Genomic DNA, 16,106 nt, shown 5'->3' on the forward strand with positions numbered 1-16,106 from the left:
AAAATCTAAGGTACCATTCACTCCCATTATAAAGCTTGGAAGAGCCAGGATATTTTTTTTTATATAACTCTGATTGTGTTTGGCTGAAAGAAGAAAGTCATATTATGGGATCATTTTCAATTTTAGGTGAAGTCAAGTCAAGTCGGTCAAGTGGTTTTTATTATCGTTTCAACCATATACAGTTAGTACAGTACACAGCGAAACGAGACAACGTTCCTCCAGGACCATGGTGCTACATAAAAACAACATAGGACAAAAACAGAACCACATGAGACAACACAACTAAATAAAATACCTATATACCTATATAAAGTGCACGTGCAAACATCTGCAAAAAGTATGGAACAGTACAAGAAATTTCTAACAATGAACAAGACAATAGGCACAGTGAGAGACAGTGCAGCGCCGACCAGTACACAGTAGGGCAAAAAGATGACAGTTTCTAAAAACGTAAACATAACATACTATGAGATAGTGTTCTATGCACATAGCAGTTAATGAGGTAGCAGACAGTTATAAAGTGACAGTAATTAAAGTGTAACTCAGGACACGTGTGTGTGTGTGTCAAACCAGTCTCTGAGTATTGAGGAGGGGGAAGAAGCTGTTACACAGTCTAGCCATGGGGGCCCGAATGATTCGGTACCTCTTGCCAGATGGCAGGAGGGTAAAGAGTTTGTGTGAGGGGTGTGTGGGGTCGTACACAATGCTGGTTGCTTTGCGGATACAGTGTTTTTTGTAAATGTCTTTGATGGAGGGAAGAGAGACCCCAATGATCTTCTCAGCTGTCCTCACTATCCTCTCCAGGGCTTTGCGGTCCGAAATGGTGAAAGTCCCAAACCAGGCAGTGATGCAGCTGCTCAGGATGCTCTCAATAGTCCCTCTATAGAATGTAGTGAGGATGGGGAGTGGGAGATGTGCTTTCCTCAGCCTTCGAAGAAAGTAGAGACGCTGCTGGGCTTTCTTGGTGATAGAGCTGATGCTGAGGGACCAGGTCAGGTTCTCCGCCATGTGAACACCAAGGAATTTGGTGCTCTTGACAATTTCCACAGAGGAGTTGTCGATGTCCAGCGGAGAGAATTCACCTTGTGCTCTCCTAAAGTCAACAACCATCTCTTTTGTTTTGTTGACATTCAGGGACAGGTTGTTGGCTCTACACCAGTCCGTTAGCCGCTGCACCTCCTCTCTGTATGCTGACTCGTCATTCTTGCTGATGAGACCCACCACGGTCGTGTTATCTGCGAACTTGACGATGTGGTTCGAGCTGTGCATTGCTGCACAGTCGTGAGTCAGCAGAGTGAACAGCAGTGGACTGAGCACACAGCCCTGGGGGGCCCCAGTGCTCAGTATGGTGGTGGTGGAGATGGTGTTCCCGATCCGGACTGACTGTGTGATTGTGTTGAATGCTGAGCTGAAATCTATGAACAGCATTCGAACGTATGAGTCCTTTTTGTCTAGGTGGGTGAGGGCCAGATGGGGGGTTGTGGCGATGGCGTCGTCCGCTGAACGGTTTGGACGATACGCAAACTGCAGTGGGTCTAGTGAGGGGGGCAGCTGGGTCTTAATGTGCCTCATGACAAGCCTCTCGAAGCTTTTCATGATGATTGGTGTTAGTGGAATTCGTTTAGGCTGGACACTGAAGACTTCTTTGGCATGGGGATGATGGTGGTGGCCTTGTAGCACTTTGGAACGACGGCGCTGCTCAGAGAGATGTTGAAAATTTCGGTAAGAACATCTGCAAGCTGGTCTGCACATCCTCTGAGCACTCTGCCAGGAATGTTGTCTGGCCCAGCAGCCTTTCGTGGGTTGACTCTACGTAGAGTTTTCCTCACATCCGCCGTTTATAGACAGAGCACCTGGTCGTTGGGAGGAGGGGTGGTCTTTCTCGCCACCACGTCGTTCTGCACTTCAAACAGAGCGTAGAAGTCGTTCAGCGCATCTGGAAGGGAGGCATCTTTGTCACAGGCAACTGATGTTGTCCTGTAGTTGGTGATGGCCTTGATGCCCTGCCACATGCGCCGCGTGTCACCGCTGTCCTGGAAGTGACTGTGGATTCTCTGGGCATGTGCGCGCTTTGCCTCTCTGATTGCCCGGGACAGTTTGGCCCTAGCTGTTCTTAGGGCTGCCTTATCGCCTACTCTGAAGGCGGAGTCTCGGGTCCTCAGCAGCGTGCGCCCCTCCGCAGTCATCCACGGCTTCTGGTTGGAGCGTGTGATGATGGTCTTGGAGAAAGTGACATCATCAATGCACTTGCTGATGTAGCTGGTCACTGATGCTGTGTATTCCTCCAAGTTGGTAGAATCGCCATATGTTGCAGCCTCCCTGAACATGTGCCAGTCAGTACACTCAAAACAGTCCTGAAGAGCAGAGATGGCTCCCGCTGGCCAGGTTTTCACGTGCTTCTGAAGTGGTTTTGTGCATCTGACGAGCGGTCTGTATGCTGGAATTAACATAACAGAGATTTGGTTTGAGTAGCCGAGGTGGGGGCCGGGCTCCGCCCAGTACGCGCCTGGGATGTTTGTGTAAACAAGATCAAGCGTTCGCCCCTCTGATGGAATTTATGGAGCACTGTCTTGAGATTCGCATGGTTGAAATCTCCGGCGACAATAAACAGTCTATCGGGGTGAGTGTTCTGCAGTTTGCTCATAGCCCCATACAGTTCACAGAGCGCTTCCTTAGCGTTAGCTCTGGGAGGAATGCAAACTCCAATTATGCAAACAGTGGTGAATTCCTGTGGTAAGTAAAAAGGTCTGCATCTAACAGTCACAAGCTCCAACAGCGATGAACAGTTGCTAGAGACTATCATAGAGTTCTTGCACCATTCCGTGTTGATGTAAACACATAAGCCACCACCGCGAGTCTTACTTACTAGGGTTTGTTTTTAGCCTAGCATGGACCCCCGCCCTCTTGCCAAGCCTGACTTTTTCGCACTCCGCTTACGACGTCCTCTCCCCCGGCCACCAGCATCATGCGATGCCAAGGACTGGCGGCCTGGTCTCTGCAGCAAGCAGAGTACACGTACCGCCTCCTGCAGATCACCATGCAGCGATGGTAGACACGAACACTGTTTGCTCCGATGTCCATGTGCTGCAAAAGTCGGGCTTTTTTAACAAAATAGCACCATTTTGGATTTGCGTGTTACCGCGCTGCCATCTTGGATCAGTATAGTGAACTAACCCTTTAAGCTCAATTGACAGCATTTGGTGGATGGTAGTGGCGAGAACTCTACTCTAGCTTATACCTCCTCCTTCCCGGATTTCGGCACCAGTGTAAAGCAGTTCAATGGAAAGGAGGAGGCGAAACCGGCCTGGCGATATAAACAATATTTTTAATGATTAACTTAAACAAAAGACAAACACACACACACACACACACACGACGGACATGTCCGTAAAAGATCTCACTCTCTCGCACCACCTGTGTGACATGGGATGTCCGTAAAAGATCTCACTCTCTCGCACCACCTATGGGACATGGGATGTCACAGAACAATACAAAACTGACATATTAACCCAACTAAATTGAATGAGAATCAGATTACAGTTAATTCAGTGAAGCTATTAAATGCAAACAATGCATATATAAATTAGAGGGTTTACTATTCTATATTTTGTTTGTATTTGTGGTTACAGAAAGCTTGAAATCTTTAAATGAAATCAGGCAAATCTTCAACATATTTTATTCCTATCTTCCGCACACTGTATCTTTACATTCATAAAGCAATGGCTTACATTGAGAATCATTAAACACTCACAAAAGTCATTCACTGTGTTGCATAAGTTCAACATTTATTTCATAACTGACAATGTGTTAAGTGTACACAAACATTTGACTCATATCCAACACTCAGAAAGTGACATTGAAGTACTGCCCGTTAAAGATGGTACAAACTGCATATTACAACATTCACAGCAATCATGTTTATGTACAAAGGCAAGTAAAACCAAGAGAAACCGTTAGAAAAATGCCTGTGAATGGAGTCTGTGCATAAGAGGCGAATGGAAGCACACAAATAATTGGTGTCATGAAGAGAACTGATTCATCCTGCTTTCAGTTTGGAAGATGAAAAAATGTACATGATGCCTTTATATTGGGTACATGATAATGTTTTATGTAAATTGCTTGTAGAAATGGTGCAGGACAGGATATAACATGAAGAACACTGTTCAGCTCTCTGCATTAGCCTACTTTCTACAAGATGCACAAACAAAAAAAAAAACTAAGACAACTCTCATTTACATGCATGTACTTCAAACTGGAAATGATTGTCAATCTGAAAGTCAACCATTGAAAAATGCATCTGCTATTACCATTGACTTATGCCATTTTAAAAGTAGTGAGTGAGCCTTTTTTAATCTGAACTAGACGTGACAGAGAACGGAACCAGAAAAAACACAAAAGAAAAGTAATTAGTAAATGAGAATCCTTTTAGGAATGGGTAACAACTGTATACCATTTGTTTTTGTTATTTATAGAAAGAGCTGGTCAAATAAAACAAACACAAGTGTTGCAAATCCTACTTGAATCTATATGAATTTATATGTGTATGATCCCTCAAACATATACTCCACAGGCTTTAATCTGAGTTGTTCAGTGTCAGATTCCTTCAGTACGGAGCATTCCCTGCAGGTTGGCTGGCCTCAGTCATACTTGTATGCCTGTCTCTTGCAGGTTTTTAATCTACATATTTGCCAAACACCTTAGGCCACATGCAAACAGTTGGTCTGCACTCTGAACAATATGAAGAAAATGCTTGCAATTTCAAAAGAGCAGGATCACTCAATCACACCACATAATAAGCAGTTTGGCTTTTTTTAAAAGCAACAATTGTGGATCTGTGGGCTTTGCTCCAGTGACTACCTAAGTCATGATCTGCCACACAGGACTCCACACTTGCTAGCAAATGCTTCTGTATAAAACACTGATACATAGAAATAAGAGGTTATGGTATTATGTTAGCCTAGTAATGTCAGGGTCCATAATCCAAAAGTAGTTAGACTGAGTCTAAACTAGTCAGCAGTTGCAACTATCCAGAGTGATACTGATCCAGATTTTCATGCACATTTTGTTTGGCATTTTATAACGTAGAAAGCATCTTATTGGTTTGCACAACATAAGCCTATTGATATTACGCACATCACAAGGAAAAGACCTGAGACAAAATGGAAATCGGAATATAAAATGCAGCAATATATCATCCGATTATAACCACAACAATCAGAGCTGAACAATTTTGGATGGTCAGCAGGGCTTATTTCTGGAATACAGAGATGGGGTGATGTTGTAACAGGTGAGAAACGTAAAATGTTTCTGGTAGGATAAATGGGCTGTTTTGTTCCTTTGCATGAGTGAAAGAAGATAAAAAGATAATTTAAACCATATTTAGATATGCTTGGTAAAAGCCATTATACCTAGTCACATTAAGTGCAGGGCAAGATGTCTTTTAGGAATATTCCGGGTTCAGTATATGTGAAGCTATATCTAAAGCATTCGTGGCATAATGTTGATTACCACAAAATATATCTTCAACTTGTCCCTTCTTTGCTTTAAGAACAAAAAAATAGCGAGGCACTTACAATGGAAGTGAATAGGGGCCAATTTCTGGAGGGTTTAAAAAGGCAGAAATGTGAAACTTATAATTTAAAAAAGCACTTGCATTAATTATTCTGTTAAAACATGTGTATTATTTGAGCTGTAAAGATGTTTAAATCATTGTTGTAGGGTTTACAGCGTTACATCATCATGGCAACGAAGATGTAAAATTGAATATAACATTACACAGAAAAGGTTAGTAAGTGATTTATAACACTAAAATCACATTAACACACACATTGTTTACATCTTGTGACTTTACTCTTGAAACAGTATTTTAATGTTTACAGATTGACCCCATTCACTTCCATTTTACAGTAAGTGCCTTAAGCTCAGATTTGTGTTTTTTTTTAATGATTTTTTTCAATATTATGCCACACATGCTGTCGAATGAGCTTAACTTTTATTGAACCCGAAATATTCCTTTAAAATGCAAACAAACTGAAAACTGTTTTTAAACATTTTTACACACAAAGAGAAAGGATGACACAAATGGGTGGAGCTGAAAGTGGAAGTTCACCATGTTAAAAAGTGTACAGGGTTTGAGATGATTAAGATTATAAAACAAAAACAGAGCATGATGCTGTAGAGGCACACAAATTATAGTTCATCTATCTTACTGGGGAGTTTGTAGAACATTTTGATTTGTTCAAACAATCTTTAAAACCTTTCACTTTACCACTGTACACACACACTCATTTATGATTTGGGTTGATAAGTATGGTGTTTTTGTTTTCTCTCTACCTGATAAATCTGGCAAAAATCCCTTTTCTTAACTAACTACTTAACATATCTAAAACGTAAAATTCAAGTAATCTACATGTAATAGTAGCTATCCCAGCATTCATTTCTATCCTGTTCCTCAAATGCATTTCACTGTGTTGGGGGAATGAGAGCAGTGTGGTCAGTAAAAGCGAGGTTAGTCAACTCATGATAACAAAAAGTGCCATATGCAGAAATTGCACTGTACTTCTTCAAAAACATTACAGTCTTTGTAAATAAATACATCCTGAAATAAAATAAAACATGTCAAATAAATATCTATCGAGATAAGACTTTAATAGAAATTTTTAAAATAAATTAGACAGATATAAGACACTCTAGGGATACTTATAATCTTTCTATATAAAATACGAGACTACATTATGATACATTTTAGATAAATCTACCGACCAGTACTCCAAAAAAAAAAAATACAAATAAAAATAGGCCAAATCTTTACAATGCTTCTCATACAGAGGTATGAGAATGTAACCATATTCTGTTGCCAATTTTTTTCTCATGTGTCCTGATTATTTTGAAATCTTTATGCATTTCCAGACCTTACAAGGCAAACATTATAAAGGTATATGAGTATTTATGATGGGTTCGACTCTGTCCAAGAACTGCACTTAAAGAGAGAAAGAGTGTAATATGATGTGATTCATGTGTTCCTTGCTAAAAATGTATTATCATTGATCAATTCTATCTTGGCCATAGCCAAGAGATGAATAAACATATTGTCTTCTAACTTAAATACTGATCAGTATTTAAACTTAAAGACTTACATAATTCAGGATTAACACAATAAGGCCATGTGACATAATAATTTACTAGTCTTCATTTTTCCACTGAAATTGAGATGAGGCACAGCCTTGTGGTATGGACTTCACTCTTCACAGTAACAAATTTAGATCTGTCAAATTTCCATTGCCAGCCATGTTTCTTTCTAAGCTGTTGCTGTAGGCTACATAAGCATCAACTACTTCTAACCCAATAAGGTAGTTAGCCTGATCCGTTGGTGCTATAAGTTGAATATTTAGGCCACTGTAGACACATAACAATGGGGCCTTTGATGTACAGGTGCACAGTAGGTTCTAGTGTGGGTAGGTGCAGGTAAACACATGTACTAGGTATAACAGAGGTACAGGGGTGAGAGACTTAAGCACAGAAATTTGGGGCTTTGTCAGTAGATTTACAAGGTAAGTCTTTTGTGTTTTGTCCTTGGAGAGTTGTACAGTGGGTATACATGTGTTGATCTCAAAACCTTATCTGCACGGCTCTTCTTCTGGACAGTTTAGACCTAAGGGGAAGGAGAGAGTTTAGCCATTGTTGGTATGACAGGGTATGTTGTTAAAGTGAAAGAGTTATAAATAGATGTATTATTGGCCATTGATCCTCTTTACCTAATAGATCCAGCAAGCAGAGGATTAAAGGCATACAGCCAGTCATGCATCTCCTTGTCATTACTGGCTTGAAGAAGAATCCCACGATGCTCTGTGCATACCGCAAACGTGTATGGGGTCTGCATTTCAAGTAGACATTGGATGACATTTCAGTCCATAAAGAGTAAATTCACTCAAAAAGATTTTGAATGTAAGATTTATGCTCTGTTCATTTTAAGATGTCATAGCCCAACACAAAGGCTGTTCCAAAACCTGGCATCTTAATTACTGAAAAGTATTGATAACAAACATAGTTCACTGTAATTAAAAATTAATTGCTGCCTATCTAGGGCATTACAAATTGTTCAATGGACCCTTTTCACAAACTGTGTTTCCACCTTATTTAGCAGCATAAATCTAGCAAACCTTTTTTTTTTTTTTTGGGGATGTCCCGATACAATTTTTTTAGATACTTCCTTTCTGGCACTCTCCGATAAGTCTGATACCTGTTTTTTTTTTTTGTTTTTTTTCGTGAAATTCCATATAAACAGATTACTTTATTTTTTTTTATAATTTTTTTTTTAATCAAAATGGCGTTTAAATAAAATAATTCATTAAAACATTTTCATCAAATGAAAACATAACAATTTATTTTCAACATTATATTGTATTATTTTTATTAAATGAAGTACTTTTATACAGAAATGCAGCACAACACAGGGCAATCCAAAATACAACATTGGATTATTTTGGTCAAATAAAGTGCTGCATAACAGAGCATTACAGATGAGATTTGCTTAAATATAATACAATTACTATTTATTTTATATTATTATTAGTAGTATTACAGTGAATATTACATAAGTATGCAGTTGTAATCTTTTAATGTCATACTTTTTCTCTTTATATTGAGCTTTTATTTTGTCTGAGCTTTTAATTGGAAGTGTTTCTGTGTTGGTATGCTGGTATTTTCTCAATCTGGAAAAGCCAGTTGCTATGTGATTCAAGGTGATTATTAAATCGCAAAAGGCTGCTGTTTAATTAAATATGTAGTGTCTCGTACTACAAAGTGAATTAGCGCTCTGCTCGCTGTCATCTGCAACAAACAAGGTGTGTGATGCTCATGATGGTGTTTTCCGTGTATGAGCCAAGTATCTCTAAAACGGTTCCACACATTCACAAACACTCACGTTTGTAGTGCACAACACAAGCAAACTCTATTTATTTATCTCAATAAATCGCAACCTTTGTGGTTTAAGAATGACATACGTAATGACATTCATACATAAGATGGTATCGGTTTTTGGTATCAGAGCATTTTTACGAGCATAAGTACATGAGCGGGGTATCAGATTCAATTCCTATTCCAGTATTGGGACATCCCTATTTTTTATATGTTCTTTTTTTTAAAATTTAATTATAACATTATGCTTTGTGTTATATTACCCTGCAATTAGTTTAAAAATGCTAGTTACCATAGCTGTGATGGGGTTTCTAATATATCTACTGACAGTGGCGATTTTTCAGGGCCAGCAAATAGTTCTCTGCTGGCGTAACATGCCTTATAAATACATATTTTTTCATCCTTTCATTCTCATTGACCATTTGTCTATGTATTTTCAATCCCTTACAACTCCTAATTAATCTACAAACGAATAGCAAAAACCAAAAAAAATTATCCAATCAGAATTTATTCCTTGATGCTTACAAGCCAAGTGTCACAACTGTTTCACAAACTGCATGCCGGAAGCCATGCTCCTTATTCGAAGCATCACGTGAGTCTGAGCTCCACCCCGTCAGGCCTTCCGAATTTCCACAGAATCCCTCAACAGTGTGAGTGAATAGACATCTAATGTCAGACTGTCAGATTCATCAGCCAATCAGACTGATTTATTTGTTCTTGTAGGTGTGGTCTTTAGGGTATTTCCCAGTCCAGGCCTTCTAGCTGGCCTTAAATGATGCAATCACACTTTAAGAGCACGAGATCTTTGTAAAAATCATTTGAGATCAAATGTAGTGGTGTAGTGGTCTAAGCACATAACTGGTAATCAGAAGGACACTGGTTCGAACCCCACAGCCACCACCATTGTGTCCTTGAGAAAGGCACTTAACTCCATGTTGCTCTGGGGGGATAGTGCTCTGTAAGTCGCTTTGGATAAAAAAGCATCTGCCAAATGCATAAATGTAAATGCCATTTAAGATGTTCTGCATGATTGTGTGAGTGATTAATTAAACAGGAAAGGAGGACTGATTTTCACTTCAAGCAAATTGGTAAGTGTTTTTTTTTGCATTGTTATAGCAACATCAGGAGTTTTCTAAGTGTAAATTAGGCTGCTTGAGCATTCAATGTCAGAAGTTTTGAAAAATAACCGTGTACCCTGACAAAACTAAATTTATAGTAAACAAAATTGAAATCGCAAATATTATTAGAGAGCTTATTCTTGGTATTAGACCTCCTTTGTTCTGGTTTTCGTGCATGGACATTTCTTTTAAATTTCAATTGGTATTATTAGTTGACAGCCACGTAATGTATGATGGGCATACGGTGTCTTATTAATTGTGAAACTGTCCTTTCTTAAAAGGCATGAATCGCACTGAAGGCCTAGACTTAAATTGCATGGGCCGTGGCTGTCTGCTGAGGAAGTGACAGTAAATTGAGCATTTTCTCTAATATCCAGCACTCTCCATTTTTTTCCTTTTTTGTTGTGGAAACCTAAAAGTGGATTCATTATTTTGCTGTTGGAGCAAACGAGTAAACAAAAATAATATTTGCTGTGGTCTCCCATTCACCGCTATATAAGTTTACCCTACAATAATTTACTTCTGTATTCCAAACCTGGAAATGAGAAAAGGGTCCATTACAAGGTTCCATGATAGTAAGGATGCTGCCTTAGAAGGCAGCTGTCTACATAGGCAGTAGGCAGCAAAGCAGCTTACTAGGTTTTGGAACTGAGCTATTCTGTTAAATTTCTTGTTTTTGTGTGTGTCTGTTGTTTACCTTTAGCATGGCCTGCTGGTCTTCACTGTATTCCACTTGTGCTGAGGACAGGTTAAGAATGGCCCTTTCCACGGTGTCTCTATCTGTGTTGTAGATGTAGACATAAGGCCGGCGTACCACCACATATTTCTTCACCCAACCATTACTGTGGGGCTCCAGGAAGTGCAAATACCCTTTCTTTGACACAATAGGGCTGTGACATAAAAAAATAATTCAAGTTAGAGCAGTGATCATTTTTACACCATTTTTTGTTTTAATTCTTTTGACAAAAAATGTCCTTTCAAATTATTCAATATTTTGTTATGTCATATTCATTCATTTTAGACAGTTTTTTTTTTTAAATAGTATCTTTTAGTTGACGATAATGTGCTAAATGACAAAAACGCATTTCAAACTGTAACAGACCAAACTTAAATCAAATATTTAAAAAATTTCTTAATTTAAACATGTATAAAACAAGACAGGCTACATACATAATAATGTACAACTGTACTTGTTATGAAAACTTGAGCTCCTGAAATAATATATGAATATACTGTAGTATTAACTACTCTTTATAAGTTAGCTTCTGAATTATTCATGATTTATAGACACATTAATTTTCCGTGTTTATCCAGTTTAGGATATTTTATTGAGTGTAACCTTTTTTTTTATTTTACAGACACAGTGTATTCAACACACGTTACACAAGGCAAATCAAGCATATTATGTCTAGTGCGTAACTTAGTTCAAGTACACCTGTCCATTGGCTTCATTGTCTGTGTAGATGTAAGTTGCAATATTACATACATGTTGTGGATACAGTGATCAGAGCCATTTCTATCTAAAAGCAGTATAAGCTGCCACCACAAAGCAAGGTCGTTTGTATATATATTTATAAATTATATAAAATATATTATTAAATATACTAAAAGCTGTAAGTATGACTAAGGCCCCCTTGTGCCCCGTGAGGGGAGGGAGAATGTAACTGCAATTCACGGGTGGGCCTGGATCCGGGGGCGGGGTTGGGGGTTCCAAGTAGGATTTCTTGTTGCTGTATATGCTCAAAAATGACCCTGATAGTGATTAATCTCGTGTAGAATTAGGATGTGTTTGAGTGAGGTAATTAACAAATTTTAAAGAGGTTAATTTTGCCGATGTTCAGCACATTTAACTCACGCAGAATAAGTAGTAAAATCTAGATTCTCTAGACATTTCATTTTCTGTTTATATTTTGCTATTTCTTGCAATGTTAATATCTTGCAGTATAGTTTTTTTTTCTCGTCATCTTTTCATCAACAGTATGTTTTAATAATCATCATAATTATTATCATAATGCTTCTTTTTTTGTCTCATATTCATTATTGTTGACAGAATAATAACAAAGAAAACTATTTTTGTCAGTGATTTCATTGACAATTTTAACACTGGGTTGGAGTCAACTTCCAAATATGCAAATGTAAATTGGTAAAATATAGAAAATCTTGATTAACATTCATTAAATATCAGATAATGCATTTCATATACAGACTAATTACCCAAGCTCTGTAAATTTTTAGAATAAAAACATTGCTTTGAATGCGCTATTCAATCTTCGTAACAAATTAAGCATAATAAATTGTCATGCATTTGATAATTTGTCTAGGCAAGTAAAATACTTTTAAAATACATTAACATTACACATTTATGTACTTAGCAGTATTTAAGAGGGATGTTTTATTTGTTATTATTGTTCACCTGACACGGATTTCCTGAATGTCTGGCACAAAAGTGCGTGTCCTTGGTCTGGACTCTGGTGGAGACTTCTTGCCCTCTGTTTCAGAGTAAGGGTTTGGGCTGACAGCGCGGGATCGAGGCGGTGGGGGTCTATACACATCAGTAATCACAATATTGATTTTTAATACAAAATATTTGGCAGCCAAACTTAAAACCATGAATGTAAAAACTGTATGTAAAGATCCATCCATCCATTTTCTATAGCCGCTTGTCCTATGTAGGGAGTGCTGGAGCCTATCCCAGCTGTTTGGCCTATCCTTGTGCCAAAGGCAGGGAAACACCGTAAACTGGTGGCCAGTCCATCTCAGGGTTAACAAACAGACAAACACATTTCACACTCTCACTTAAACCTACAGGACAATTTTAGAGTCTCCAATTCACTTGACCTGCATATATTTGGATTGTGGGAGGAATGTTAATAGAGCCACTGTGTTACACTTTTATGCAAAATCATCCTGTGCTATAAACATCCTGTTTAGAGACAGCAGTCGGTAAGTACTGACCTGAGTTCAGTGTTGCTGCCATAGCGTCCCTCCACGAGAGAGGGGCATGTGGAAGAAGGTGTGAGAGTGCTTTGATCACAGACTGAGGCAGAGTCTTTCAGGAGAGTCACTGACATCTCACTCAACTACAACATAAAATAGAAACCAGTTACTAAACACAGCAATCACAACACACACACACTTATTTTTCTTTTATGATGAAGACTTTCTATTGACTTTTGTTTTTATATTGAGCTAATGACATTTTTTATCCCCTAACTCTACAACTAAACCTAACCCTCACACAAACCTTAGTGCATTTTTACATTTAATCGAAACATTATTTAGATTTAGTTTTTTTTAAGCCATTTTTCTCACATTGGGACCATTGGCTGTTCCCCAAAATAAAAATGATTTCAGGTTTTACTATACTTGTGGACACACATGCACACACTCTGGAACAAGGAGTTCTGATAAGACTAAATTATCAATTTTGTTTTGTTTTAAACTCTCACAAACTCTCTCTGCTGGACTAGTCAGAACTTTATATATATTCCAATGTTTTTCAGTGAATATTTTGTAATTACTCTTTTGAATTATTTGTATTCTCCATGGTCTGACCTCTATAAAATGTCTAGTGTCATTGTGTAATGAATATGTAGTGATATTTGCAAACAGGAGGTAAAACAGGAAAATTTGATTTTGGTGCAAAATATTCTTAATAACATCTTAACCTTGCTCTCGCTGGCGCTAACACACACATGGATGTAGTCCCTGTTAAATGTGTGGTTAAGCAAACGCAGACACTGGTGGAACAAACAGAAAGAAGGGTGTTATATTTACTATAACTAAAATGATCCCTGTACATTAACTATTTAATCATATTACAGGAAATCATAATAATAGGTAGAGAATGCAGTGGCTGGTTGCAATTAATCAAGAAATAACAAGGCTGTAAAAGAAAATTCCCTGAGTTCTTGGTAAAAAATATCCCCCTCTTGGTTTGCCTTAGGATAGTCATTGATTCACCTTGGCAGCCAGCTCTCTCTGCCTCTCATTGGAAGTGTCATGGCCGGGGCCAGGGCTGTGACCCAGGCCCAGGTGGGTGGAGGGGGGAGAAGACTCGGTTAGATCTTCACTCCCGCAGGACAGCAGCAACTCCTGGCCCAGCAGCAGGGTGGACTCCAGCTTCTCCCTAAGGAGGAGGTAGTGCCTAGTTTTCTCCACCTAACACCGCAAAAGGAAATAAGTTGTTAGATCCTAACCAGAACAGCCAGTAATACAGTTCAATCTTTTCACATTTACTGTTCCACTCCAAATAAAATGAATGGATGTCCTCACCTCCTGCAGGAGGCTCAGCTTCTCCAGCTCCCACTGATGGTCCAGGATGAGGCTGTCACTGCGGGGCCTCCAGCCAGCCAGGTTCTCCTCCCCTCGCACATACGCCACTGACGTGTCCAGCACCCTCCTGCGCCTTCTTTGCATTCCTACACATTCAACAGCAGCTTTTAATATCAAGGGCCTATTTACACTTTCAATTAATGCGTAAAGATTGGGTATGCACATTTAATTTACAAATCTGATCTAGTATTCTTGTGCTATGTGCATGGTTACAATACATTTCCATTACTTTTCCATTACCTTTCCAGGTGTTTGTGATTAATGGATACTAGGCATGTCATAAAATATCCATATGTTGATTAATGATCAGCAATCAATATGTTTTTTCATCAATATATTTTTTAGGCATAAATATATTAAAATGAGCTTAGATTTAATTTCGATTTTGAATTTGCGTGCTTCCCAATTCACTCAGTTGGGCTTCTGTGGAATGTCTGATGTAATAGCATTGAAAGACCACAAGGGGGTGATATAACATTTACTGAAGCAGGTCGCAAGGCACAGGTATCAACAAAGGATGGGTATTTTAGACTTCCTTGCACAGGATGCATACACGCAAAAGTTACAAAGGTTTTTGTAGTTCTTCAAGAATGAAAGTGATGTTCATGAGTTTGCAGGTTAGTGTATGAAACTGGTTTAACTGCACAAACCGAACAATTGGAAATTATGCAATTTTTCTGTATGTGTCTTTGAAGAGGTTTCATTCAAGCTGTCAAACAACAAATAGACATAATTGTAACTGAAAATACATTGTGTAGGCTGTGTAAGTGCTGTTGCATTAATATTTTGTTTATGATGCACAATTGATAATTGATTCCATAATTTCATGTAATAAACAATCTTGATGTAGGTTTAAAATTCAAATCGGAGGTTATTTGATGTATAATAAACTCATTGTTAACAGGTAATAACAATATAATAAGGTGCGAAAACACATCACTGCCTTTAGCGGAAATGAGAAAAAACAAAACGATTTGTTCGTTCCCGATGGACTACGGATGAGCAGATGCTTCACGAGGCTATGCTATATTGGATTTAAGCTCATAATTACTTTCGTAAACTCAAGCACCTCTTTTCATGACAAGCAGCCAACAAGGTATTTGTTTTACTTGTAGACGTGATTTACAAATGTAGTTCTCAGGCTGTATAAAAGATACATATAAACAATATATCATCCACTGATGGCTAGAGTAAATAATCTTTGTGCTTTGATAATGATTTGGGTGAAATTTAATGGAAAACTATGCAAGTTACGCTCTGTGGTGCTGCAGATTTTTGTAGCCTCCGGAGATAATGACCCCACACCGTGTATGTACTTTTATAGAAAATATATAGTTATAAAACATTTGAAATAACTAAGACTATTGTGCAATGTGTAGCCCTATTTATATTTTGAAAAAAAAAATAAAATATATATATATATATCTCAATAATCGTCTGGGAAATATTCTTATTAATGATGTGTAAAAAGGCATAGATCCTAAGCCTACTGGATACAGATTTTTAACAACCAATTTAATTCCAATTTAGTAATGAATAATTTAAATCGTTTTGTGAACTAACTGATTGAAAATAAATGACTAAAAAGAATGATTCACTAACAAATCAGACATTACTATGGATTGAGAGTTTACACATTAGACAAGACTACACAATATCTAGGTCATTAAATATTTTAGAGCAAAGAAAACCGTGACTTCCGTGATGATGCTTATGCCTGGGAAGCGAAATATTGCT

At 38.2% G+C, this 16,106-nt stretch overlaps 1 protein-coding gene across 1 annotated transcript in view; it reads right to left on the bottom strand.

Annotated features, from left to right (window-relative positions):
• Nucleotides 1-3,767: 3,767 nt before the first annotated feature.
• The window catches only part of kif1aa (kinesin family member 1Aa), a 134,020-nt gene continuing 121,681 nt past the window's right edge, over nucleotides 3,768-16,106 (bottom strand). Inside the window, exons 41-48 of the mRNA XM_052130720.1 lie at nucleotides 14,310-14,455; nucleotides 13,998-14,195; nucleotides 13,703-13,774; nucleotides 12,990-13,114; nucleotides 12,448-12,576; nucleotides 10,732-10,924; nucleotides 7,755-7,873; nucleotides 3,768-7,651 (exon numbers count right to left, since the gene is read on the bottom strand). Of these exons, the coding sequence (XP_051986680.1) occupies nucleotides 7,609-7,651; nucleotides 7,755-7,873; nucleotides 10,732-10,924; nucleotides 12,448-12,576; nucleotides 12,990-13,114; nucleotides 13,703-13,774; nucleotides 13,998-14,195; nucleotides 14,310-14,455 (1,025 nt within the window). The 3' untranslated portion in view covers nucleotides 3,768-7,608. The remainder of the gene's footprint in view (nucleotides 7,652-7,754; nucleotides 7,874-10,731; nucleotides 10,925-12,447; nucleotides 12,577-12,989; nucleotides 13,115-13,702; nucleotides 13,775-13,997; nucleotides 14,196-14,309; nucleotides 14,456-16,106) is intronic.

This window comes from Xyrauchen texanus, chromosome 7 (genome assembly GCF_025860055.1).
Source record: "Xyrauchen texanus isolate HMW12.3.18 chromosome 7, RBS_HiC_50CHRs, whole genome shotgun sequence".
Classification (NCBI taxonomy): Eukaryota; Metazoa; Chordata; class Actinopteri; order Cypriniformes; family Catostomidae; genus Xyrauchen; species Xyrauchen texanus.